This window comes from Podarcis raffonei, chromosome 10 (assembly GCF_027172205.1).
Source record: "Podarcis raffonei isolate rPodRaf1 chromosome 10, rPodRaf1.pri, whole genome shotgun sequence".
Lineage (NCBI taxonomy): Eukaryota > Metazoa > Chordata > Lepidosauria > Squamata > Lacertidae > Podarcis > Podarcis raffonei.
Genome location: NC_070611.1, coordinates 31,418,836 through 31,444,271, shown reverse-complemented (window position 1 = coordinate 31,444,271; position 25,436 = coordinate 31,418,836). Strand labels below are relative to the sequence as shown.

Below are 25,436 nucleotides of genomic sequence, written 5' to 3'. Positions count from 1 at the left end.
AAGAAGTCTGCTATCAAGTAAGCCTTTGAAAATTATTTATTCTTTTATGACTGCAAAGTATGGAAACATGATACTTTTAATGGAAAACTATAAATGCTTAAAGCATCTATGAAAGGGCTTTATGTTGGACTTGTTATGTCACAAGCTATGCGTACTTATGATCCCAGTGAATGGAAACTTCACTGATAAAGTCTGAATGATGAGGTCAGGATTTATAATGTGGATCTTGCAGTATCTACGCTTCTGTCAGGTACTATGGGTTGCGATATCTGGGAACATTTGCTTCTTCAAAATCTGTTTTCCGTCACCTCATTGCCCCTTTGGCTAATGAGAATATATCACAAGATGTGGAATTTCGTGTTTGCCTTCACCTTTGCTTTCATTCCAATGAAAGACTGAGGAATCTCTGGGACTATCCGATATATATTTGATTATGGCGCATTTTGTCAGATTTGTTCATTTTTAATTCCAACAACTAAATGAGCCTTTTGTTGGACCCGTCTCTCACAAAAAAAAGACTTGTCACTTTAGCCTCTTTGCTGTCCATTTATGCATGCAGTAACAAAATGATTTGTGCATTTGGCAATGCCGTTGATGGCCTTTGTTTATTCAAGACAAGACACTGTCAGGATTGCACATCCCTGAGGAGTATATAGAACCTTGAGCATATCCATAATTTAGAGCTTTGAGGATTGAAAGAGTAAAATTGATGTATGCAGATCCCCCTCCTTTTCTTCTTTTCTTTTTTTAGCATGAGGAAAATGTAGTGCTCAAGGTCAGTTTTTCCAGGTCAAGGATAATTACTAAAATGACTGGAAACAACTCTGAAGTTGTTAATGGAAAGCAGATAGAAAGAATATTGTGAATGCTTCCTGTGTTCCATAGAAAATGAAAAATTACTATATGTCTTTCTTAAACATATTTCCTTTGGAACACAAGAGATGCACCATATAACTTTATGTGTCTGCTAAGGAAAAATATTGGCTTCATATCAACTACTTTGTGTTAAACCTATTTTCTAAGAAAAAAAAATTCTGGCTTCAGTTAAGCCCACCCAACTCAGTAGTTGCTTGAGGACCTTATTTTTAACACACCCTAAAACTAAACATATTTACTTGGAAGTAAAGTCCAGTGATTTCAATGAAATGTTAATCTGTGCAGGAGGTTGCTGGCTCACTGCAGTCTTTATGCATTAAATATAAACGGAGCTTTCTCTTAAAACATTTAATATTTCATTTATGTATGAAAGGTTACTATAAGAATACTGGATGTATAGGGCGGGCGACCCAACAAAGAGACGAAGAGTGCAAACGAAATAATCCCAGCTCACATTTGCCCTTTTATTCTGGAATTTTCCAGATTTCTTTCACTTTAGGTTTTTTTCATTCATTGCAGTGTCTTGTGCCGTTATGTGTCCATGTAAGCAAATAATGTGCCATTACTGCTGTTGTCAGTGGGAAGCGGGTTTGATCCTGGCACATTTCCCCCCCAACTTCCTCCCCTGCTCGTCTTTGAAGGAAAACAAAGTGGGGAGTTGGAGGGGAGGCACACCAAATTTTATGCACAAATGACTGTGCTTGTGGGATGGTGCACGTGTTTGCTTGTGCAAAATAAAGGGAAAGTGAGCTTTCAAACACCAAACACTTCCCACGCGATTACACCCAATTAGAGATGTGTGCTACCGAATTGTGTAATAGGGAAATATTATACAGTACATGTGCCTTAGGAACTTCCAACTTTTAAAAATGCACTTGCTGTAAAATACTGTGGTGCGTAGCAGAGAAAAGTGTTTTTAAATAACTGAGATAGAGCACGATACTCCATATAATGTGGATCCTATGTGGCAATTCCATTTGCAAAGAATTCCGATACAGTAATGCCTTACGAATGAGAGTAGATTCAGTGTAGTTTCTTAAAGCAATTTATCCACCATCTCCTTCAAAAACACGCTTCAACATGTAGCTACCATGATACAATGAAATGCATGGCGGCAGGGGCAGTCTAGACCATGGTCTGATCTGTGGATATATCAAAACTCTTGTTTGCTTGTGCGTACTGGGTCAAAGCAGCTGTACATCCAAAGTTGCTGAAGATGTCAATAAATATACAGAAGTGTGTTTATACTTTTTAAAGCTCACCACAGTATGGCTATATCTCCTAGGAATATTTTGATATGAATCTTTCATGTATGACCCATGTTGCTTGAACAAAGATAACCGGCATGCATTCTTTTATCTTTTTTTTACAAACTTGGTTCACGGGGACCAAACTTTATTGCTTATTTCATGGAGCTGTGACAAAACGCTAGGAATCAAACAACATGGGGATTACAGCGGCTATTATGTTTATTGTGCTGAACAGACGGTGATAATCCATTAAAAGAACATGTTCAACAAGCAAGCAATTCAAAGTACAGTCGTAGTCAGAAACTCTATATGAATAACAAAGCGAAGAGTTAGGAGACAGGCAAGGAAAACAGGAAAAAGTAAACTGTAGTTATACATCTTGATACTTTTCTTCTGCAAGCACATCCCTCTTGCAGAAACGGCAGAAAGGTTAATGTCCAGTCTTATTTAGCTGTGACCAATGACAGCAAAGAACAGTCCTATAAAATTTATCTCCCACAAAAATAAACTATATATATATAAATTTTTATGATGATCTTTCTGTTTCAGTGGTCACAAGCAGTTTTTTTTTCAGTCTGAAAAATGAGGTATAGAAGACCCTGAGAGGTAGTAATGTATTTTGATTGTTCTACAATATTACAGAAAATATAAGATTTAATTTCATCAGAGCTGTAAAGTCCCTTGGAGTTTGATATCTGACCCACATATACTGATAACATTTGTTTCGTCTCATGCTGTTACACCAATCCAGATGCCCCAGAACAGGGAATATACCACGCTGCCAAGGGCTACCTAATTCCCTTCAACGAGTCTCTCAAATGCATTTCTCCATGGGGATTTCCCGTTTTTGTGTTCAGAACACTCTCTAAAACTGAAGAGAAATTCTCCCCTCCTGAATGGTATACGTGTGCACCTTGGACACTTACAAGAGTTTTGGAGTGTGGCCTGTGTGCATCTGAAAACTCCATGACAGAGGTAATATAGCATGTTATCAAGTCCTGCCCCAGTGTCCCTATTAATTAGGTAATTTCTTCAAACAGTAACCCACTGTGCCTCATGGGGTGCTGCTCCAGAGCACCTTGCAATATTTTTGGAAAAGGCGAAGGGCTTTTCAGGGGGCTAAAATGCCTCCATGCACAGTCACTGTGCTTTTGATCCCGGGCAACAGCTTGAATAGACATGACTAGGGCCCATAAGGCAGTTTGGTAACGCAAGGATGCCAATTCCACCCCTACCCTGCCGCTAATTCCATTCTTGGTGATCCACAGCAAGATGTACTCTTGTTCCTTAGTGAGGCACTTGTGTCTTAATGTTCTCTATTGTGAGGCAGCCAGGAAGTAGTTTTCCTTAGTTGCATTTGGCTAAGTACTTGAGTCATACTGAAGAAAGCCTTCCTGAGAAACTACCCCTGGCCCAAATAGTAAAACCGTGTTAACAAGCAGATATATCGGCTGTGTGAGAGACGTAGAAAGGGATAAGGAGAAAGAGAAAGAAGTATGTATTAAACAAACTCTACATAAGAAGCATTTAAAATAAATCTGGTTGACACATATTTTTTTTAAAAAATCACATTTGTGAAAAATACATGGAAAATACTTGAAAAGTATTCGCATACAATCTACTAGTTTTTTAAAACACACGCACATATTCGTGATTGCATTATGCAAAAAGCTGAGCTTGTTGCCTCCCACCTACAAAGATTCAAGTTTCTTTGAAGGGTTGTTTTTAATAGGAAAGTAATTAATGCATTCATTTCCCACAAAGTTCGTTTACAAAAAAATAGTTTTGATCAGGGATTTGTTGCAGTCCTAAATGTTTCAATCTTCCCAAAAACTAATGCTGAAAGAAACAACAAGTTCATTCCATTTATAGTCTGGAGGTAGGTCTTTGTCAATCAACTAGTCCATTTCCTTAAAAAAATTATTTGAGGTACAAACTTGGACAGTAATATTTAAACATTGCGGTTAATTATTATTTTTTTCCTGTCATGTAGTGTTATTGAAGAAAATTATCCTTACAAACCTTATGAGCAATTCGGTACAAAAATATATTCAAGTTAATGGTACATTACATAGAAATTTAGCAGAGTAAAGGCATAAAAAGGGGGGAAATTATATGGTTATGCTGAAAAACACTAAAAGTATTGTCTCCTTGGCTGAAATTAGGTGACAAAAGTAGAAATAAGGGAGAAATGCAGAAATTAATGTTTACCTACCCAATAATAATAATCTGCATTGCATGATTATAGCAGCAAATGTTTATATGACTGTTGAGTTAATGGTACGTATCAGAGGTAGTATTGAAAAGTGGGGTAATATTGCATTTGTGGCTAAAAAGTGCTGCTTTGAGTGAAAAAGGTGGAGACATATAACTGGGTTAAAGCTGCCCAGCAAACCATCCTATGTCAAGGTATATTGCTGAAAAGTAATAACAAGCTCACTTGAGGTACACGGTGTTGGCTCTTGCATTGAGATGTGTGATTTAAGAACAGAGATCCATTTGTTTAGAGACAATAGAACGGGACTGACAGTAGTGAGTTAAGTCAAACGAAGAATTTGACTCTTTGCCCTCAGTTCCAGTTTATGACCATGATTCAGAACAATTCTGAGGTATTGTTTTAAATTCAAATTTTAGCTGTTAAATGTCTGCTGTGAGAGAGGGTCTGCTGTCAACCGTCTGTAAGCAACAGAGGCTTCCCAGAAAGCATAGTCTACCTGAAGAGACGTCAATGTGTTCCCACAGAGGTGTGCTGTTGAGTTCTGTTTAGTACTACTACTGCAGATATATGTGTATTAGTGAATATACAACGTATCTTTGTCGGGTTTTTTCCCTTTCGCAAAGTAAAAGTACCTTTTTTCTTGTGGCTTTCTTTCCTGAATATCAGCTGAATTAAGTGAAAAAATATCAGCCATCAACGTATCTTGAAATACCAGTAATGTTAAAAATAAAAAATCAATCAAGCACAAATCTAGAACAAGGCTATAAAAAGAGTAGTATCTAATCCTTATCTTTGGTGTTCTAAACAGGGAAATTACTAAGCTAGGGGAGTGGGTTGTCAGAGGTGTTGTAAGGACTGGTGTCAGACACCAAGGCCTTCTTATTTGAATGCCCATTATAATTAATATTTTACAAAAGTCTTATTTATATGCAGTGCAGTGAATGACTTAAAACCCGGTTCATAGATTTACTGACCCATTCACCCTTTCTTAGCAGCTCAAACAAACTATTAGTAGGTTAAAGCAAAATAAAAGAGAAAACAGTAATTAAATGTTGCGTCATTAATCTGTGTCCCCCTGTGTTACAGCAGTTTCACTAAAACCGGGGCAGTGAAGGGATTACAACAAAGGTGATTAATAAGTCCTTTTTAAGGTTATGTGATTTCCCCCCCTCCCCGTCCCCCCTCAGGCCAAAGTGGAAAGGTTGTGGCAACAGAAGCAAGTGGTCACGGCAGTGTCTTCTCCCTTCAAAAGACCCAACTGCTGATGAGGTAGAAATTGCAATGTGTGGTCTTCTAATCATCTTCTGCAGATTCTTGTGAGGATGTCTCTTCAGTCTGTTCCTGAAATGTGCAACCAAAATGGTGAATTAGTGATGCTTCTAGGTTCAAAACTAGCCAACAGAGTCCATTTACATGAGGGACAGGAGGGCATTCTCAGCAGGAGACCCAGTGGTGGAATTCAATTCCAAACAAGGTGCAAATAGCTTAATCTCTGCAGGCTTTCAAACAGGCATCAAATATCTACTAATTCCAAGTTTCTTTCCCTTCTAGAATATATATCATGGGTAGGCAAACTAAGGCCCAGGGGCCAGATGCGGCCTAATTGCCTTCTAAATCCGGCCCGCAGACGTTCTGGGAATCAGCATGCTTTTACATAAGTAGAATGTGTCCTTTTATTTAAAATGCATCTCTGGGTTATTTGTGGGGCATAGGAATTCGTTCACCCCCTCCCAAAATATATAGCCCGGCCCCCCACAAGGTCTGAAGGACAGTGGACTGGCCCCCTGATGAAAAAATTTGCTGACCCCTGATATATATCATGGTTCTGTTGTCTGAATTGATGCTGAATGGGATTCAATTATTTGACCTGATTTTAATGATATTATATTGGGTTGAGTGCTGTTCTTATTGTTCTTTCATTGCTGTGGTGTCCTACAGATGTTCTTACAGTTGTTTGTGCTAGTATTTTAGATGTTTTGATGGTGTACATTGTATTTTTATGTCGGAAGCCACCTTGTGGGGCTAAAACGTACCCTAAAAGTACCTTTCAGTGAATAAATATACACTGTTTATAAAACACAGCCACATTCCATGAGAAACTATTGGTATACCCTGCAGCGATTTTTTTTTTAATGTGGCAAATACTACAAGTAATACTGCAACTGTGGGAATCACACCAAAGTGTGCCAGGGGGACATGCCTTCGTATGGTACTGTGATTGGAGGCATTCCATATGCCTTTAAACAACTGCATGGAGGAAAATAGATGGCAAGAAATGCAAACTATTCCAGCTTTCAGATGGGGGAGAAAGCAAGTTCTTCTTCTAAAGGCTGTGAATCTAATGTGAATGGTTCTTTTGTTATCCGTCCTGTCTCCAGGACTTTTCAGTGCACAACCATACTTTATAGTTGCTTATCTCATTTATCCACCCAGCCAACAATCCTGAGAAGCAGGTTAGGCTTCGAAATGGAAACCTGAGGAAGGCCACCCAACACGCTTTACAGCTGAGTGCGGAATTGAACTTTGGCCTCCCACATCCTAACCTATCACACTATACACTATACCACAATAGTCCCACTCAGCCATTATTGAGATTTTGTTAAACCAAGTGCCACTACGGCACTCCATCTGAAGCCTAAAATGAGTGTTAAAGACAACATTGTTTTGAAAGTCAATGTCTAAAATCTGCGTTAACCACACAAAACAAAAACCCGACACAGCTTCATTTTGCTTTCTTTCTTTCTCTCTCTCTCTCAGCAGCCGGAGTCCTCCCCTTCCCTTTGGTCTTAAAATATGTACGGGCCATCTCCTGACCTTGCTGTACTTCGCCATCCTTTTTACACTCCTTATTCAATTAATGTGCAGCAGTACCTTTCAGGATATGGGTGGTAAACTGGAGACAATAAACATTGCTGATAAAAGGGGGCCTGTGAGCGAGAAGTTGATTTTTATCAAATGCTGCACATCATCTTGTGAGACAGCATGTGAAAAAGATCTAGGGCGAATAGGTAAACATTTACCCGTACAGCAAACTGAGACCTTTTAAGAATGACCAGCTTATAACAGTCTTCATACTTTAATAGATTTGATTTTCCACATGGCTTCATTTTGTCTGGGTGGCTAACTGACACAATTTATAACTCTCTTCCTTTCCCAGGCCACTGCCGCACACCATTCAGCAAAGCATGCCTTACAGCTTGTCTGCATTATGTGACCAAACTTCCATTCATTAGTGTTTGAAACACTTCAGCTGTGAAGGGGATCCTAAATGCTACCATGTGTGACACTACTGCACAAGAGCAGCATGCAGGGGAAAGAAACAACGCGAGGCTTTAATCATAGGCCACTGCTTACTGCAATCCCTTTTCCCCCTCCCTCTCTCTCAAAAGGTTTCAAACATCCAACCCCCAAAAAGGCTTGAAAAAGCTGTAAATCCAGGGAATAAACACAAGTACAAATGAATGGATGACAGCTTAAAAAATATAACCATAGCAGCATCAAGCCATGAGATTTCACACTGGTTTTGTTTAGTCTGCTCTGGGTTATGTGGGAAATGGGGAAAGCATGAAGCAAAAAGGAAAAAAAGCCCCCCCCCGCTAAAACTGTGGGCCTCAAATATTTAAGCCAGTAGGTTTATACCTCTTGACTAGGAAACAGGCCATGACCCTGAGATAGTCTCTGGAGAACGAAGCACAAAGAAAGATGTAGCGTGATCAAAGCCACGGGCAGACGAAAGAGAGAGAAGCCAAGTGTCGGCTAACCCCTGACCTTATCTTTTCAATTACAGTGGAACCTTGGGTTGTGAACGTGATCCGTGTGGAAGGCACGTTCGCAACCCGCAGTACCACGTCTGTGCGATTCAGTGCTTCTGCGCAACCCGAAAACACGTAACCTAAAGTGTCTGTAACCTGAGGTACCACTGTAGTAATTAAATCACAAAAATGGCAGTAACATATCACACAAATTCAGTTCCATTTATCAAAATAACTCATTTCCAACCATCGTCCTATTCCTCCACTGCGCGACCATACCTAAGCTGCTGCTGCTGCGGTAAACTTTACACAGCCCCCTGCTAGTAATTGTTTACTGTCGAAACTCCTTTCCCAGCCTGTGCAGAATGGTGGAGACATGTTACAAATATTTCATTGTCACCGTTTTCTCTCTCTCGCGCGTCAACCCTGTTTTATAGTTCAGGCTGAAAGACAGTGATTTGTCCAAAATGGCGAGACGGAGTGTGCTCCTTGCCTGGCCTTGCCCATAATCCCACCTAACACTTTTTGTTGTTTAGTCGTGTCCGACTCTTCATGACCCCATGGACCAGAGCTCGCCAGGCACTCCTGTCTTCCACTGCTTCCCGCAGTTTGGACAAACTTATGCTGGTAGCCTAACACTACTCATATCTTAAAGCAAGTTACTATGGTGCATCCCTTGCAGTCTTCACAAAGGAAGTTGCCAGGCAGCTCTATTGTATGATTCCGCCCCTGCTTTAGCAGCTGAGGTGTTTGCGGTGGTTCCTGGCATCATAAGTAAAAACTGGCATCCTTTGCTTGCCAAATGACAGAGGGAAGTCACCCAGGTATGGCTCATTTGCTATTAAACACCTCCAAATAAAGGAAACACATGAAACAGACATTTATCTGCCATTCTAAGGAGGCTTGAGGGGTGCCAGTTGTGGTTGTTGCTGGCCCTACCTGCTTACTGCACCTTGTGTGCAGTACGTAAAATACTGCAATGGATGGCAGGAATCTGCTGTGCCAGTTCTGGGAGTAAGATCACAGTGTTGTCTGTAGTCTATCCTAGTTTGAGCACTGGGGATTTCAGGCTTCATCCTCTGATCTGTTGTGACAGTGCTAAAAGTCACTGGGCCATTAAAAGACTCGGTGACTCCATTCATCTAATCAGTGGTTTTTTTTTGTGATGATACTCACTGGTACAGAGTACCATCGCCATCCTTTTTTTGCTGTTCATGGCAGCCATTTTGTCCCTACACCCATGACACTTGTAACAAGATATGAGAAGTGTTAGAAACTGAGATATGAAAGCTAGGAGCTAAAAGGGCACTCTGAACCTAGGTTATGGATGCAACAACTAGGCACACTATTTTATAACAAGAATACATAGCTGAAGACGAACGAACTGCGGCTAAAATATGTTCATTTTTCACATGGTCTAGTCCTTTCCCTGCCCACCCCCCTTCTCCAGTCTCCAGAGAGTAGCTGGAAGTGGGGAAAGCAGAAAAAGGTCCTCTTCTCCTTTCACTCTGCAGTTTTAATCTGAAATCTTAGGCTCGGTACTGTGCCCAGAGCTCAGAAAATGCTCACACTAATGAAGTTCCCCATCGCACCTAGAACAATGGGAGTTTTGAACACTGGATACGAGTACTGGAACCTCATTACTGGTGCTGCATCTAAGCAAGAGACCTCTGTGTTGCACAAGCATGAAAGGATATGTGAAACATCCAGGTGGGAAACGTCAATAATTCACAGCTCATTGAGATCATAACTGTAGCTGCTTTCCCACAAAGATCCCAGAAACTGTTTTGCTGTAAACGATGACCCTAGATCACATTTTATTTGATGCTACAGAATGTGTACAATTTCAAATCCAGCATGGGCAATCCATGTGTGGAAACTGGCATCTGCAGATAACTCTTCTGCCCCGGGTCCTACATGCTCCAAGAGGTGCTGTGTATCTGGGAATAATTTATCTGTATTCCTCAGCAAAGCAGTGTGATTGTAGGTGGGTATGAAAATATTTACACGGTGCCTCTTCAAACAGGAGACATGTTCTACTTACTTCAGTGACAAGCATTTGCTTACTGCAACATCAATAGCAACATAAAAGGCAAATAAATTTCATACCGATACCTCTGAATCCCAGGGTTTTCTGACTATACAAAGATTTGCTTAGAAAACATTCTCAGTGGCTGTTTCATCCACTGAAATGGACCTGTCATCATGGCCAGATTATAGTGATGCCGTTGAAGCAATTGCACCTGAGCCCATGCCAGATGTACCCAAAATTAATGGACCTTAGTTAGTCATGGCCATTAATTTCAATGTTTTACTTTGTGCAGAACTAGTATTGGATACAATCCCCAGACTGAGCTTTCATTACAAACAAAACAAAACAAACCCTAGTCCTCCTAGAAGGAAAGCTGTCAAGCAAAATGAGCAGGCAATGTCTCAGTGATTCTGTGGGATGAGCCAGCCAGGCTGCACCCACATTTCCATGATTTTAACCAATGATTGAAGTCAGAGCTGTGATTGACAAGTGAGTTGCTTGGACCCCAGGATATAGGAATCCCTGGTTTCCTAAGAGCTGCAGTTTCCCCCTCCCCTTTCATGCACTTTTATTTCCTGTTTCCATTTTTCTAGCCTTTAGAGACTCTGTAGTTTCCCCCTCTTGTTTCTTGGACAATTTGTCCAATTTGTTTACATATAGGTTAATCTGAGATCAGATGCTACTACATAATATGTATATCTACCCAGAAGTACATATTTTATGTTTAATAGGGCTTACTCCAAGGTAAGTGGGTACAGTCTTACAGCCTTGGATTTCTTTTAAGAGGCAGAAAGATTCATTGTCAGGGACTCATCGTCAATGCAAATCAAGCAGAACTTACATAAATATAGTTGGCCCGCTATGTTTAAAAGTTATTTTATAAATGAGTGGTATAAAATACAACGATATTGGTAAGACAAATTCTTATTAATAAAATAAAAATTATTCTACAACATTTCAAATGTAAGGGAATTTATTCTACAACATCCTGTTAGTTATTTCAATGGTTTTGCTGTTGAGTCAGAAAGTGGGAGCAGGTATTTTTTTGAGGCAGGGGAATAGAGATTGACTCTATGTTTTTCCATACTCTTTTACCTGTAAACAGAATTTTTTATTTTTTATTTTTTAAATCAGGATAGTCTCCCATCACAAGTGGCTATAGACCTAGATAACTCATCTTTGGAATACATTCCCTGTGCAAACTATCTGGGAGTTAGCTGTACTAATTGAGGGGGTGCACAGAAAAAACGTGGTTCAGGAACTAAAATTTGCTGCCTGTGGCACAAGAACTTTTTGCAGCTACTTTATACCTCCTCCAGTATCTTCACAGGTGGGCTATGCTGGGAATAGGTGACTGGCCTAAAGCAGGAAGTGAGCAGAAACATTTCTAGGTAGAAATGTGCCAGAGACCCTACAGAGACACTGCCTGTTGCCAGATGGACCAGAGGCCTAACTTGGTATGAAGCAAATTCTTCTGTTCCTATAAGCAGGAAATATGTCTTCCTGGGTGTAGGGAACTAGGAATGGGCAGTACTAGAAAGGGAAAGAGAAAGAGCAACAAAATTTTAGCTACAGTCCAATCCTGTGCACGTTAGGAAGTCCAATTGAATTCAGTGGCTTACATCCATGTACATGTACACATGAATTAGAACTCTTGTCTGGCAGGGAAAGGAGAAGCTGCCATTGAGCCCATTCCCCATTAGTCACAGAATCATAGAGCGGGAGAGCTGGAATGGGACCCCCAATGTAGGAAGTGCAGGTAAAGAATCCTGCTTAACCTCTGCTTAAAAAACTCCAGTGGAAGAGAGTCTGCCAGCTTCCGAGGTTGTCTGTTCCATTCTTGAATGGCTGGTACCATCCTTCCTTTCTTGCAATATCCTTTCTTGCAATTTGAATCTGTTCCTTCAAGCTGCAGAAAGCAAGCTTGCTCCATCTTCCACATGGCAGCCCTTCAGATATTTACAGATGGCTGTCATCCATTTGGTCTTTAGCTGCTGCAACCTTCTTTGCAAAGAAGGTGTTTGTTCCTCAAGGCAGCTGTTCGTTGGATAACAAATGGCATCTTTGCATTGATATCTGTGATGGATGAGGGCCAAGCACAAATGAGAAGATCAGGGCACAGTGGTGGCAGCAGATGCTTCTCCTTTTCCCTCCCAGAAGGGTGCATGAGAGCAAAGGTAAACAAGAAAGATTACAATCCTATGTACAATTAAACAAGAGTAAGACATATTGAACTTCCAAGTACAGTGGTACCTCGGTTTACGGACAGTCCTATTTATGAACTATTCATTTTATGAACTCTGCAAAACCAGAAGTAGTGTTCTGGTTTGCAAACTTTACCTCGGTCTATGAACGTAATTGGAAAGGTGGAAGGGCAACGGCGGCGGGAGGCCTCATTAGGGAAAGTGCGCCTCGGTTTAAGAATGGATTTGGTTTAAGAATGGACTTCAGGAACGGATTAAGTTCGTAAACCGAGTGTCAGGGAACTGCCATCGGAACTAGAGGAGAAGGCGAGGCTCCACAGCGATGCTGGAGAGGGGCCAAGCAGGGAGAGAGGCAGGTCTCCTGTTGGGGAAGAAAATCAGCGCAACACCAGGGATAGAGGGGGGCCAATGGGGGAAGCAGAGAGCAGGCTCCGGGACTCTTCACTGGACACCAGCGGGGAGAGCACAGGTCCTCCGCTACCCACGCCCTCCCTGCGCAGAAGACTTCCGCGCAGGGAGAGTAGGAGGAGACTGGGCGTCAAACAACTTTTATGTTGGAAAAGGTTTGAGAAACGCCCACTGACGGATTCTGCCAGCGACTGAACAGCCACGGAGTGGATGGCTGTCCAGCGAGAAATGGTTTAACCCGCCAACCTAGCCCAGAGCGGCGGCAACTTACGCACAAGCAACCCCTAAGGCCATTACACCGAGGTACCACTGTACACATGGCTATGATCAACTCTGCTGCGTTGCATATGCGAGAGAGCAAAGAGACATGTCTACCAGTCAAAACACTAGCTGTAGGCCTCTCGTCAAATGTGAAAACAGCAGCTTTGAAGTTACACGAAAGAGATTGAAAGTCGAAAGCCAAGAGCTGTGCACACCTCATTAAGACCTAGCTATGTGGGAAGGCCAAGCTGCTGCTTCCTGGTCAAGCGTGCTTACCCTTTGGAAAGGGGGCTTCAGGAAGGTAAGATAAAAGAGCCTTTCAAAGTGGAAGTGCATAGTGACATTTTTATGAGCGCCAGTCAAGGAGGGTTCCAAGCACTGAACAGCTCACAGCCATATACATCGCAGCCCACTTCACAAAGAAAAATGAAGTCCCAGCTATACAAGGGGTTTAACAAGCACATTCTTCAGTGGGTGCAATGTCTGAATTGGATACAGAGAGAGAGAAAGAGCGCGCGCGCAAATTTTCCTAGTTTTCCCTTGACCTCCCCTTTGATTACATGAACGAGGAGTTCAGCAAGTACGACTATAAATTCCTTGAGGAATGTTCAGAAATTTTTTTATCAGAGAAATAGGACTGGGGCTGTGATATAGCTCAAAAGGGTTCAAATAAGGCACAGCTGATGGCAACGTCTGAGACGGCACATATCCTACAGAAAGCCTCGCTAAGCAGGGTGCACTGTATGTCACTACATGGTTTAAGTGGGCTTCAGACAGTGTTTGCCTGATTATTTTCTTTGTCTACTGCTTGACTTTGCCGGAATTATTACTGTGGATTTTTGCTTTCATGATGTGACTTAATTGCGCATTATTTTGATGGAAAGACAGGGATTTATTGTATCACAAGAACAATCTAGCTTCCTTGTAAGATTAAATAATAATTGGTCTAAAACACAGAATATGTCTCTGGCCTGATCTTTGTAGAGGGCACAGTTGTGGCCCTACGCTAAGGAGAGTCAGCTGAACTGTATTCCGCTTTATAATGAGAAATGGTAGCAGTAGGTTCTAAGGGATATAGATTGAAAATGGCTCCACTCATTGACCTGAAACTTAAGTGTAAGAGAGGGAGTGTAGGAGAGGAAGTTGTGAGGAGAGCGCATGCCAGATTTAGTGTAGAAAGAATAAGCTATGGCTTTCTTTGAATATGCTAAATGTTTGATGAGAGACTCTGGCATATTGACAGGTATTGTGAGTTTTTCTGCCTTAGGCTTTGTTGGGGTGGTTTTTCTGGAAAGATTCCTCTTGTGTGTTTGGGGGAACAGGTTGTTTGTCTTAGGTCAGGGGTAATGTTTAGTATGTGCTTTTTCACATGCATTGCTTAAAATATTTGTGGTGTTGTTGTTGTTGTTAAAAATGCATTTTCCAAGCAATGTAAGTAAATATATGCTTATCCAGTTACTGCTAGGCAACAATTTCTGGCTAATCATGGCTACTGATTATAGACCAGGCTTCCTCAACCTTGGCCCTCCAGATGTTTTGAGGCTACAATTCCCATCATCCCTGATCACTGATCCTGCTAGCTAGGGATCATGGGAGTTGTAGGCCAAAAAATATCTGGAGGGCCGAGGTTGAGGAAGCCTGGTATAGACACTTGCTGCTGTAAGGCAAAATTTCCACAGACCAGGCCTCAGCCTTGAAGAATTTAAGTAGGCCAGGAGATTAGCTATGAAATGAGAAAGGAATTATAGGAGATGAGTAAAGAGAGTTAATAAGTATGTGTGAGTTTGTATCTCTAAAGTCCACAGCAGTTGGGCTACTGACAGGCGGCTTTAGAGCCTTCAGAAAAAGGGGAGGAGATTTAGGGGGCAACTGTATGGCTATGTGTGCTTTATCTTGCAATATCACCATTATAAAAACCTTTGTTTTTGAAACCCCCTTTCACATAATTGGTCGAATGACAGATTTACACGCATATTGTTTTTATGCTTCAGAAGTGATAAAAATAAAGTATGTCCTGTTTGTTTTTTTAAAAAAAGTTTCACTTTGATAATCTTCATGATGCGTCCCTAAAAATAACTATTTCCTTTGTATTATTTTACAATATAATCACCCATATGACACTCTGGCCAAGGATACAGCTGTTGCAAACTGCTTGCAAATTAGGAAACTGGCTTCTTTTTCCTCTATTGCTTATTTAGCAATTTAAGCAAAAAAGTACAACAGATTTTACTAGAAATACCAATTTTGTGTTGTTAAATTTATATATCCTTTAATCCTCAAAAAAGCCTATGAAACGGCAGTAGCTGAAAGGGCACAATAAACATTCTGTCTTTAAACATAGCATACCTAACTTTTCTGCAAGATATGTTTAAACTTAACTGGTGGCTTGCATGTAGATCTGGTAACCTTTTCTAAAACAAGTTCACTGCAGGAGTTCTCTCTGTAGTTATAAATCATTTCACAGCTATCATGTGGACATACACATATCTTATGATTTAAGAGTCCGTATTAATACTGAGAGAATATCATTTCACAGTGTAACCTGCTCTTGCATTCTCCAGCTGCAAAATGGAAAATCCTCTGGGTTCTTTAACTGTCAGAAGATACCACTGAATTTTACATAGTGTCTTCATGGCTCTAAGCTAGAAAGCATCTGTCCCTAAAGTAAGATTTAGTGAATGGATTTGCCCTGCAGTGTGTTTGAAAGCTGGAAGATAATGACATTTATAGAACTACAGTAAAAAGGCGGAGGGGGACACTACCTTTAGACTCTTCTGTATTTTGCACAATATTCTAAAGAAAACTGGTGGTATTATTCAAGATGAAAATAGAGATAGGGGCTTAATTTTCTTAAAACAATAATAACTAAATAACTAAATGGGACATCTTTGAAAACGCACAGATCTAGAAGTTCAAACCAGTATACAACAAAATGTTCCATACACAAAAGCATACCTTTTAACTTCTGACAAAATAAAGTATTTAACATGCATGATCATTAATAAATAAAAATAATACAACTGGAAACTGCAACAGTGTGTTACTGTGTGTGCATTGGGAAGGCAGGGTGGGGGCAACACAGAGCTCACACAATGATCTTTGGTATCAGAACTGGAACGCTAAAAGCAGGTAACCCCTTGTTCCAGAGGGCACGAAAACACTACAACTGGATTTTTGTGTGCTGCCTTGTAGGGGAGAGTTACAGAGTGGTCTGTATTGGAGTCGTGTTTAGAATAAGGTTATCAGACGTCCCCGTTTCCCAGGGACAGTCCCCGGATTTACAAATCAGTCCCCTGGCAAAATCCACTGAATTTGACTGAAGTTGAAAAGTGTCCCTGGATTCATTGGAAAAAATAGTTTAGAAGTCTGGTGTTGTAAGCAAAAAATTATTCCACACCACCACTGGTATAAACTGGGTAGGGTGTGTGTGAGAGAGTCTGTGGTTTGCCTCAGGTGCCAAAATGTTTTGGTCTGGACACTCCTCAAGTGCTTTTGCCCAGCTGGAATGTATCCCAGAACTGTGATGATCCCTCGTGTTTATAGTGTGCGCACAAACAGAAACCTAGCATTTTTTCATGGCTTGAACGTAGTCTATTATTGTATATACAAAGGTGAGATACATCCCTTCCTCTGCCTGCTCTTTGCCTTTGGTTCCACCCAGCAATGACTTGCAGCCCTCTGAGAGCTCCTCACAAGGGAACATGGCTCTGGGACTGAAAAATGTTTCTCACGTCTGGCCTAGAGTAACCAAGGCTGCTGGCCCAAACTACAACTAAACACTTTGGTACTACAAGACTTGGGCTTAATATTTCCAAATCCCATTGTGGGGAGATTTCTACCTTAATCTAGAAAGCTGTCTGGAAAAACCATCTGCAAGGCTATTTTGAAGGAAACAGATGGAAAAGGAAGTGATTCCTCTGAATGTAGTATAAGATTTACATTATCCTCCATGAACTTCCATGTAGTCCCTATGTTTATATTTTATCATTATTTCCTTAGACAGCTCAGATTAGGAAGCCTGCATGAGCTCATGCTCTTGTTAATTTTGAGCCTGAACTATTTGCTTTTATAGATGATTTCGGTCATGTAAAATAAAAGGGAGTAGTAAGGAATAGAGGCACGAGACTGAACTGTGGCAAGACTCTCATCCTTCTTAGGCTGTACAGCCTTCTCAGGCATATTCCAGCTTCCCAAATAAAAGGGCTGCTAGTTTTTCTGAGGCTCAACGTACATATTGAGAAAGACAGATAAAAGATATCCCAAGCTTCCCCCTTCAAGCTGATCTCCTTTGCGGAATTATTGTCCAATTTTCTATGCATTTCCAAAATATATTTATAATACAAGCTTGGGTGTCCACCTTTCAGTTTACTCTCTCCCATAAAAGGAGAGAAATTGAAACTGGAAGAACATGTTGGAAATGTTAGAAGAAGGCTGATGGTGGCAGGAACATGGCTTGCTCCCTTCTCTCTGCTTCCTTGGCTTGAGATTTAATACTTTCACCTGGGAACAGGTTAAGACCGCAGCCCTATGCTTCTTTACTTGGGACTAAGTCCCACTGGACCTCGTGGGACTCACTTCTAAGGAGGCAAGAATAGGTTTCAGGCCAATTTTAGGTTAGACCGTGAGACATGGTAACCCTGTCAAAGGCCAAATCAATATTTCTACGCTAGTCGCTATACTCAAATGAGCAAAGATATTTTTAACCCGCCAACTAGAACTGCTAGAGGGGAATTGCTGGTAACAAAACTACTCTGTCATTGCTGAAAAAATGATCCCAAACCATAAATTAGGTTATCTCCATTATTTCTAAAGTAATAAGGTTTTCTTAAAAAAAAAATAATCAAAAATCAGCAGCTTGGTTTTAGGAGATGTGACAAGTTGAAGTCTGTGAGCTATTGCAAAGAATGTTTTGTTTGGGAGTGTGGGTGGAAAGAAGCACTGGCAACCAGCAGACCACCAGGATCCCAGTTAAAGATGCTGGAACCCACCCAGACCCTACTGATAGCTTGAACTGGAGGAGGAGCGGGCTCATATAGAAGTAATCTATAAAGTTGCCCGGCAAACACAGTGCGAGACAGATTCTTAGATTCCTAAGGGAGCCTCCCCTTCCAGGTGCTACGGAAGTCTTTTCCTGTGGTTTGAAGATGTTGGCAGGACCCAGTGAGCAGCTGACCAGCAGGATACATCACCATCTTTATAGATTATAAAGCTTGCAGATCTCCTAGACTTCGGGCCTCCAAGCACCTCACCATCCCTGAATCAAGCAATGGCTGTTGATATTTCTAGTTTTCTTGTCTATCATGTGTACGGTGGTACCTCGGGTTAAGTACTTAATTCGTTCCAGAGGCCCGTACTTAACCTGCAGCTGTTCTTAACCTGAAGCACCACTTTAGCTAATGGGGCCTCCTGCTGCCGCCGGAGGACGATTTCTGTTCTCATCCTGAAGCAAAGTTCTTAACCTGAAGTACTATTTCTGGGTTAGTGGAGTTTGTAACCTGAAGCGTATGTAACCTGAGGTACCACTGTAATTCCTTCTAATCCTGGTAAGCACCTGTAATGCTGTACTGGAGACCAACATCTTCAAAGTGCTCCCCCTCCTACCCACTTACATCTCCCCTGGCACCCCCCTCAAGTCGTCGTCTCCCCCCCCTCAGACTTTGGTTTCTCCTTCCCTAGCTGTGGGCTGACTCCCTCTCAGATTCCCTGGCTGTGTTCCTTTGTCTCAAAGAGTAGGGGAGAGATGAGACTCCTGCTTCCCCAGCTGAGGCAGTAGGACCCTGGGAGCCAAAAGCATCTGCTCTCCCCAGCCTCTTCTCTCTGGTCTCAGCCCCCAGCCGAATGTCATCCTCTTTTCTCTCCATCTTCACATGTCACAGCCGGTCACTCCACTCCTGAGCCAGTCATGCCTCAGGACTCAAGAAAACACTGCCATTTTTTAGTAACACCTGAAGAGAGCTTCCCCATCCTTTCATGGATCCTGAAACTGCTTCTGATCCTCAGTGTCTCCTCTATTATACTCACTAAGGATGTTATGCTCCTATTATATAAAAGTCTACGGCAGTTTTCCATGTTAAGCAGTGTGTAAAAACTACCATGTTCCGGCTCTGTGTCTGGAGTCTGTAAAATGGTTTAGAGCTCCCATTTCATCCATAAATATTCATTGAAAAGGTGAGAAAACAACCCTTTTAAACAAGACAGTGTGACAAAGTGGGGTTAATGGCTGTTTAATCGGCCAATTCTGCATTCCTAGAAGGCATTGTCTGTAGGTCTACCTTTGAAAATGGTCTAGAAAGTTCGGTCAGGCCAAAATAGCCTGGCCAGATTGTCAACTGGGACTGGCTAAAAGGATTATATTATGCCAGTGCACTTTAATCTACAATGACAGCTAGTCTCTTTCTAGACCATAAGCAACTTCCCATATATACCTACCCAGATCTTAAGGTCATCTTCTGAGGCCCTTCTCCAATTGCCCCTGATGAAGGTGGTGGCTACTAGAGAGAGGGACCTTTCAGCAGCTTGCCTCTTTACATAATTTTTTTCAGTTTTAAAAATTTGTTGTTTATCAGGGGTCAGCAAACTTATTCAGCAGAGGGTTGGTCCACTGTCCCTCAGACCTCATGGGGGGGGGCGGACTATTTATTTTTATTTTTTTAAATGAACGAATTCCTATGCTGCACAAATAACCCAGAGATGCATTTTAAATAAAAGGACATATTCTGCTCAGGTAAAAACTGTAAAAACACGCTGATTCTCGGACCGTCCGAGGGCTGGATTTAGAAGGCGACTGTGCCAGATCCAGCCCCTGGGCCTTAGTTTGCCTATCCCTTTAAATCATTAAACTGCTGTTGGGTTTATTCTGTGGCTGTTTTAATTTGCTTTAGCGTCATTCTTTTATAATTATTATTGTGTTTTGTGGCTTTCAACTTCTGTTTTGTCACCATTTGGCTATAAAGAAATGTTAGTAAAAAAAAAAAGTTTAACATGCACCTGATGAAATACGATTCTTGTTTGCGATGTTGTCCTTGCTTAATCGGTATAAAATCATCTCGTTTATTTACCCTCAAGTGATTCTGTTCATTACATGTCAATGTCAGATTAGCATTACAGATGTATGGAGCTATATGAATTTAGCACACAGCAAATAATTCACACACACCCTACTTACCCGAGCTGGCTTCTTCTGGGTCACCTGTTGTGGCTGCAAAGAAAGAGTAAAGAAAGATATTATTTAGATGGCTTATGACAAAGGAAAGCCCCTCTTTTCTCATATAGTCCTACCTTGGATCCTGAACGCCCTGGAACTCGGACGTTTTGTTCCCGAATGCTGCAAACCTGGAAGTGATTGTTCTGGTTTGTGAATGTTCTTTTGGAACCCGAACGTCTGATAGGGTTTCTGATTGGCTGCAGGACCTTCCTGCAGCCAATCACAAGCCGCAATTTAGTTTTCGAACGTTTTGGAAGCCAAACGGACTTCCGGAATGGATTCCATTTGACTTCCAAGGTACGACTGTACTGTGTAACAAAGCCTTCCTCGATGTGGAGCCCATCAGGCTGTGCTGGATGATGCTCATGGGAACAGTAGTCCAAAACATCTGGAGAATACAAGGTAGGTGAAGGCCAATGTAACATGCAGCGGAAAACCTCACTTTTCAGTATTATGTGTGATATGATGTGTATCCTTTTTGATTAGAATTATATGCTTATAAATTTCCAGTCTGGGCATTGGGAACAAGTTAACTTTTACAGTGCAACAATACAGCTGGGAAAGACAAGAGATTGTTTGCATATTTTCTACAATTATTCTAGTTTAGTTGCACATACTTTGTATAACATTCCCATGGCATACATGAAAATAATGTAAACAAAAACTACAGTTGAGGGATATTTGCAGAATTCTATTAGTCTTCATGGAATTCCAGTAAATATAGGTAAAGAGATAACAGTACTGCGAGATTGTACAAAGTCCATCCCCCATAACTGCTTTTGAGACCATCCAGATTTGTGTACATCATTATTGTTCAAAGTATCCCTGTATTGTAGAGTTGGAAGGGACCAAGAGGGTCATCTAGTCCAACCCCCTGCAATGCAGGAATCTTTTGTCCAACGTGGGGCTCAAACCCACAATGCTGAAACTGAATCTCATGCTCTACCAATTGAGCTATCCCAGCTGCCAACTGACATTTTGCTGCATTGGTCTGTGTATCTGAAACTTAGGTAGGGAGAAAGTTTTTTGTTTTTCTAATGCATTCATGGAGATTTTTCTTCTCACTATACCAAGCAGAGGACTAAAATACAATGGTGGTTTGAATAAGAAGAGTCTGGTTTCAATCCTTTTGGAGCATGCAGATTCCTTAAAACAATGAACTCACAGCTTACTTTATTAAGGATATATCATGCAAGGAGTCAAATCTCTGCAGACAAAAAGTCTGTATCCTCTGAAGTAGAACACAAGGGTCCATGGGAGACCAATGTAGGGCCAGGTTTGCAAAATCACCCATGGCTCAACTTTCTAGACATGTTACCAATTTATTTATTTTTAAATCTTTTTAACATCTTTATGCGCCCCCTTGCCCAGATTATCCGGAGCTTTGGGCTGGGCTGTCACCAATATGCTGATGGCACTCAGCTCTATCTGCTGATGGATGGCCACACCGACTCGGCCCCAAACACACTGACCAGATGCTTGGAAGCTGTGGCTGGATGGTTTCGTGGGAGCCGATTGAAACTAAATCCTTCAAAGACAGAGGTCCTATGGCTAGGTCGGGATGGCATGGGCATGAGGGACCAACTCCCTTCTCTTGCGGGCGCCCAATTAGTGCCATTGCCTTCCGTTAAGAGTTTGGGTGTAATCCTTGACGCCTCCCTTTCCATGGAGGCGCAAGTTACAGCAACAGCCAAGGCGACATTTTTCCACCTTCGCCGCATCAAGCAGTTGGTCCCTTACCTTTCCCGCCCCGACCTGGCCACAGTGATCCATGCGACGGTCATCTCCAGGCTTGACTACTGTAATTCGCTCTACACGGGGCTGCCCTTGAAGCTGTCCCAGAAACTCCAGCGGGTACAGAATGCTGCAGCGAGGCTCCTCATGGGGTCTCTGCCATGGGAGCATATTCACCCAGTGCTTTTCAAGCTGCCCTGGCTCCCAGTGGAGTACAGGGTCAGATTTAAGGTGCTGCTTTTGACCTTTAAAGCCCTTCACGGCCTAGGACCCTCGTACCTACGGGACCGCCTCTCCTGGTATGCCCCACGGAGAGCCTCAAGGTCCATAAATAACAACACCCTAGTGGTCCCAAGCCCTAAGGAAGTTAGATTGGCCTCAACCAGAGCCAGGGCCTTTTCAACACTGGTCCCGACTTGGTGGAACGCTCTGTCTCATGAGACCAGGGCCCTGCAGGATCTGATTTCTTTCCGCAGGGCCTGTAAGACAGAGTTGTTCTGCCTGGCCTTTGGCTTGGAGCCAATTTGATTCCCTCCCTCCCTCCCTCTCTTTCTTTTTTCTTTTCCTTCTCCTCCTGCGATGAGGCTACATTTTAATATTTTAATGTTCCATTATTTTAATGTATTTTATTTTTGTTTTTAAGTTGTAATCATTCATCTTGTTTTTATTATTGCTTGTAAGCCGCTCTGAGCCCGGCCTTGGCTGGGGAGGGCGGGGTATAAATAAAAAATTATTATTATTATTATTATTATTAAATCATTTTTATTAAGTTTCCATTTTATATAAATATAACACACTCCAGTTTTTGAATTATATTCCACACTCATGAGCACTCGACTCCCCTCCCTCCCGGCCTATGATTACCTTAAATTATATATTTTTTAAAATTGCATTTCAATTTTCCCTCTTTACTCTCTATTCAATTCCAATAATCACTAAATTATATTAATTGTAAATCCATGCTTTCTATAAACTATCAGGTTTTAAATCAGTCCTGTCAGTGCTGTTAAATGTTTACAATAATCCCTCAAATACTCTATAAACTTATTCCAGTCTTTTTGAAACGTTTGATCCTGCTGGTTTTGGATTTTCCCAGTCAATTTCGCCAACTCAGCATATTCCACCATCTTTGTCTGCCAGTCTGGGATCGTTGGTACGTTATCATAACATTTTAGCTCCCCGTTGTTGAGTTCCCCATCACACTTGAGTTCAAATGAATATGTGGTCAGCCTGGAGTGTTCCCCAGCGCTGTTCAAAATCCAGCCTGTTTCTTAATGCATAAAGCACAACTTGTGACTTTTCAAAGTCAAATGCAGCCCACATGCTATGTATGGCACCCCCGTAAACCTCTGGTTTTGTTGCCTGTGGCCACAAAAACATGGTTGTAGAACATCCGGCAGGTAGGCTGCATTTAGCCTGGTGGGTCACTAGGTCTACACATATATCCTGGGTTTAAAAGCTAGTCTGCCACCCACCTGTCTTGACCATTAGCATCTATCCTTACGTCTCCTTTCATTCTTCAATGCTAAATTCCTTAAAATATGAAATGCCTGCTGAAGACCACCTGAAAATCACACCCTTTGCAGATCTGTGTGATCTGGCTGTGCCTACTCAGCTGTGAGGTAAAGAAGTTCAGAAAGGCACTTTCTTTTTAATTACTTCACAGCTTCACAGAATAAATCCTGCCCATTTTGACAGAATGCTGCCCCCACTTCTGATCTGGCAGGCCAACTCCTTCTCCTCTTTCAATTCCCTCCTCAAGCTCACATTTCCCCCAGCAAATTATTTCCTGCAGCATACGCCTCACCTGTTCCACGCCGGCTGTTACCAGTTAAATGGACTCATCCTTTCTAGTTTATAAGGTAAAAAGGGAAAGGGAAAGGACCCTTGGACGGTTAAGTCCAGTCAAAGGCAACTATGGGGTTGCAACGCTCCTCTTGCTTCAGGCTGAGGGAGATGGCATTTGTCCACAGACAGCTTTCTGGGTCATGTGGCCAGCATGACTAAACCGCTTCTGGTGCAATGGAACACTGTGACAGAAACCAGAGCGCATGGAAATGCCCTTTACCTTCCCACCACAGTGGTATCTATTTATCTTCTTGCACTGGCATGCTTTCAGACTGCTAGGTTGGCAGGAGCTGGGAAAGAAACAGGAGCTCACCCCGGCGCGGGGATTCAAACTGCCCACCTTCTGATCAGCAAGCCCAAGAGGCTCAATGGTTTAGACCACAGCACCACCCACGTCCCATTAGGTTATAAGAAACCCTACTGAAGGACCATAGTTCAGTGGTAGAGCATCTGCATACTGAAGGTCCTAGGTTAGATCTCCAGCATTTCCAGGTAGGTCTAGGAGAAACCCTGGACACAATAGTGTCCGTGTGAACACTATTGATCTAGATGGACCAATGATCTGACTCAAAGGCAGCTGCCTAAGTTCTTCTGTATTCTGTCTATTAGTAAACCTACTGGTATTAAGCAAGTGTACTGTCACAAGGCAGGAAAGCTGTGCCATTGGACCCCTGGGATAGTTATTCAGAACAGGTGTGGGGAACCTTTGACCTGCCAGATATTACTAAACTACAACTCCCATCAGCCCTGGCAAGCATGAGCTATCACCCAGGTTACTGGTAGCTGCCTGGGAACCACATGTATACTGTCTTGATTTCCATGACAGACTAAGGCGGCAGGGAAATGTGAGAAAATTAAAAATGGAAGCAAGGTTCGTAAGGGTCATAGCCAATGTTAATCCTACTCTGAGTAGAAGCACTGAAATTAATGAACATGACTATCCCAAGCCCAATGATTTCAACGGGCCTACTCTGAGTAGCGCTTAGTTGGATGCAACTCAATGTCCTGTCAAGCTGCACATATTCCTGCTTTCTAGGCAGTTATGTGCAGGGAATATCCACATAGAGAGCGGCTTTCCAGGATCACAGTGCCTGCATGTAGTGCAAGTTAGAATTTTTTTTTTTAAAAAACCACCTCTCTGTGGGGTCCATAATATTTGAATAGGCCCTCAGTAGAAACTTTGGGAAATGCTGAATTAGAACATGGCAATAAACACATGGAACAAGCATCCACTGCCATCATGGAAGGAGACACTCCAGAACTGAAGAATAAATTCCAGCCCTGCCAAAGGAGAATTCTTAAACAGAGCACTCATTCATTCACAGCCATTCTCCAATTTGCCTTAGCAATTACTGCAGGATCAAAGCCACACAACACCAACGTTATATACCATGGGTTAGATCTCCCATTGTTATATATCAACAATTATTAATTTTCTTCAGTTGAATAATGTCTTCCCTGTTTTAAGCCTTAAACGGCTTCATTTTGAGTCACACAGTTTTTCCATGTGAAAGCTAGGAAACACAAAAGTAATCTAGAGATTGTATCCCCGCCCCCCCCGGACCAAACTTTTGGTGGAAATCTGAAAAGAAGTGAATTTTCTAGCAGCATGTCTCTTTTTCAGAAATGAAATGGTTCGAGGAAGACGT

At 41.9% G+C, this 25,436-nt stretch overlaps 1 protein-coding gene across 2 annotated transcripts in view; it reads right to left on the bottom strand.

Moving 5' to 3' along the window:
- Nucleotides 1-2,327: 2,327 nt before the first annotated feature.
- The window catches only part of HMGA2 (high mobility group AT-hook 2), a 135,876-nt gene continuing 112,767 nt past the window's right edge, over nt 2,328-25,436 (bottom strand). For both annotated transcript variants that reach the window (XM_053407424.1, XM_053407425.1), the window contains 2 exons: nt 20,167-20,199; nt 2,328-5,685 (listed from right to left, as the gene is read on the bottom strand). In XM_053407424.1, the coding sequence (XP_053263399.1) occupies nt 5,675-5,685; nt 20,167-20,199 (44 nt within the window). In that variant the 3' untranslated portion in view covers nt 2,328-5,674. The remainder of the gene's footprint in view (nt 5,686-20,166; nt 20,200-25,436) is intronic.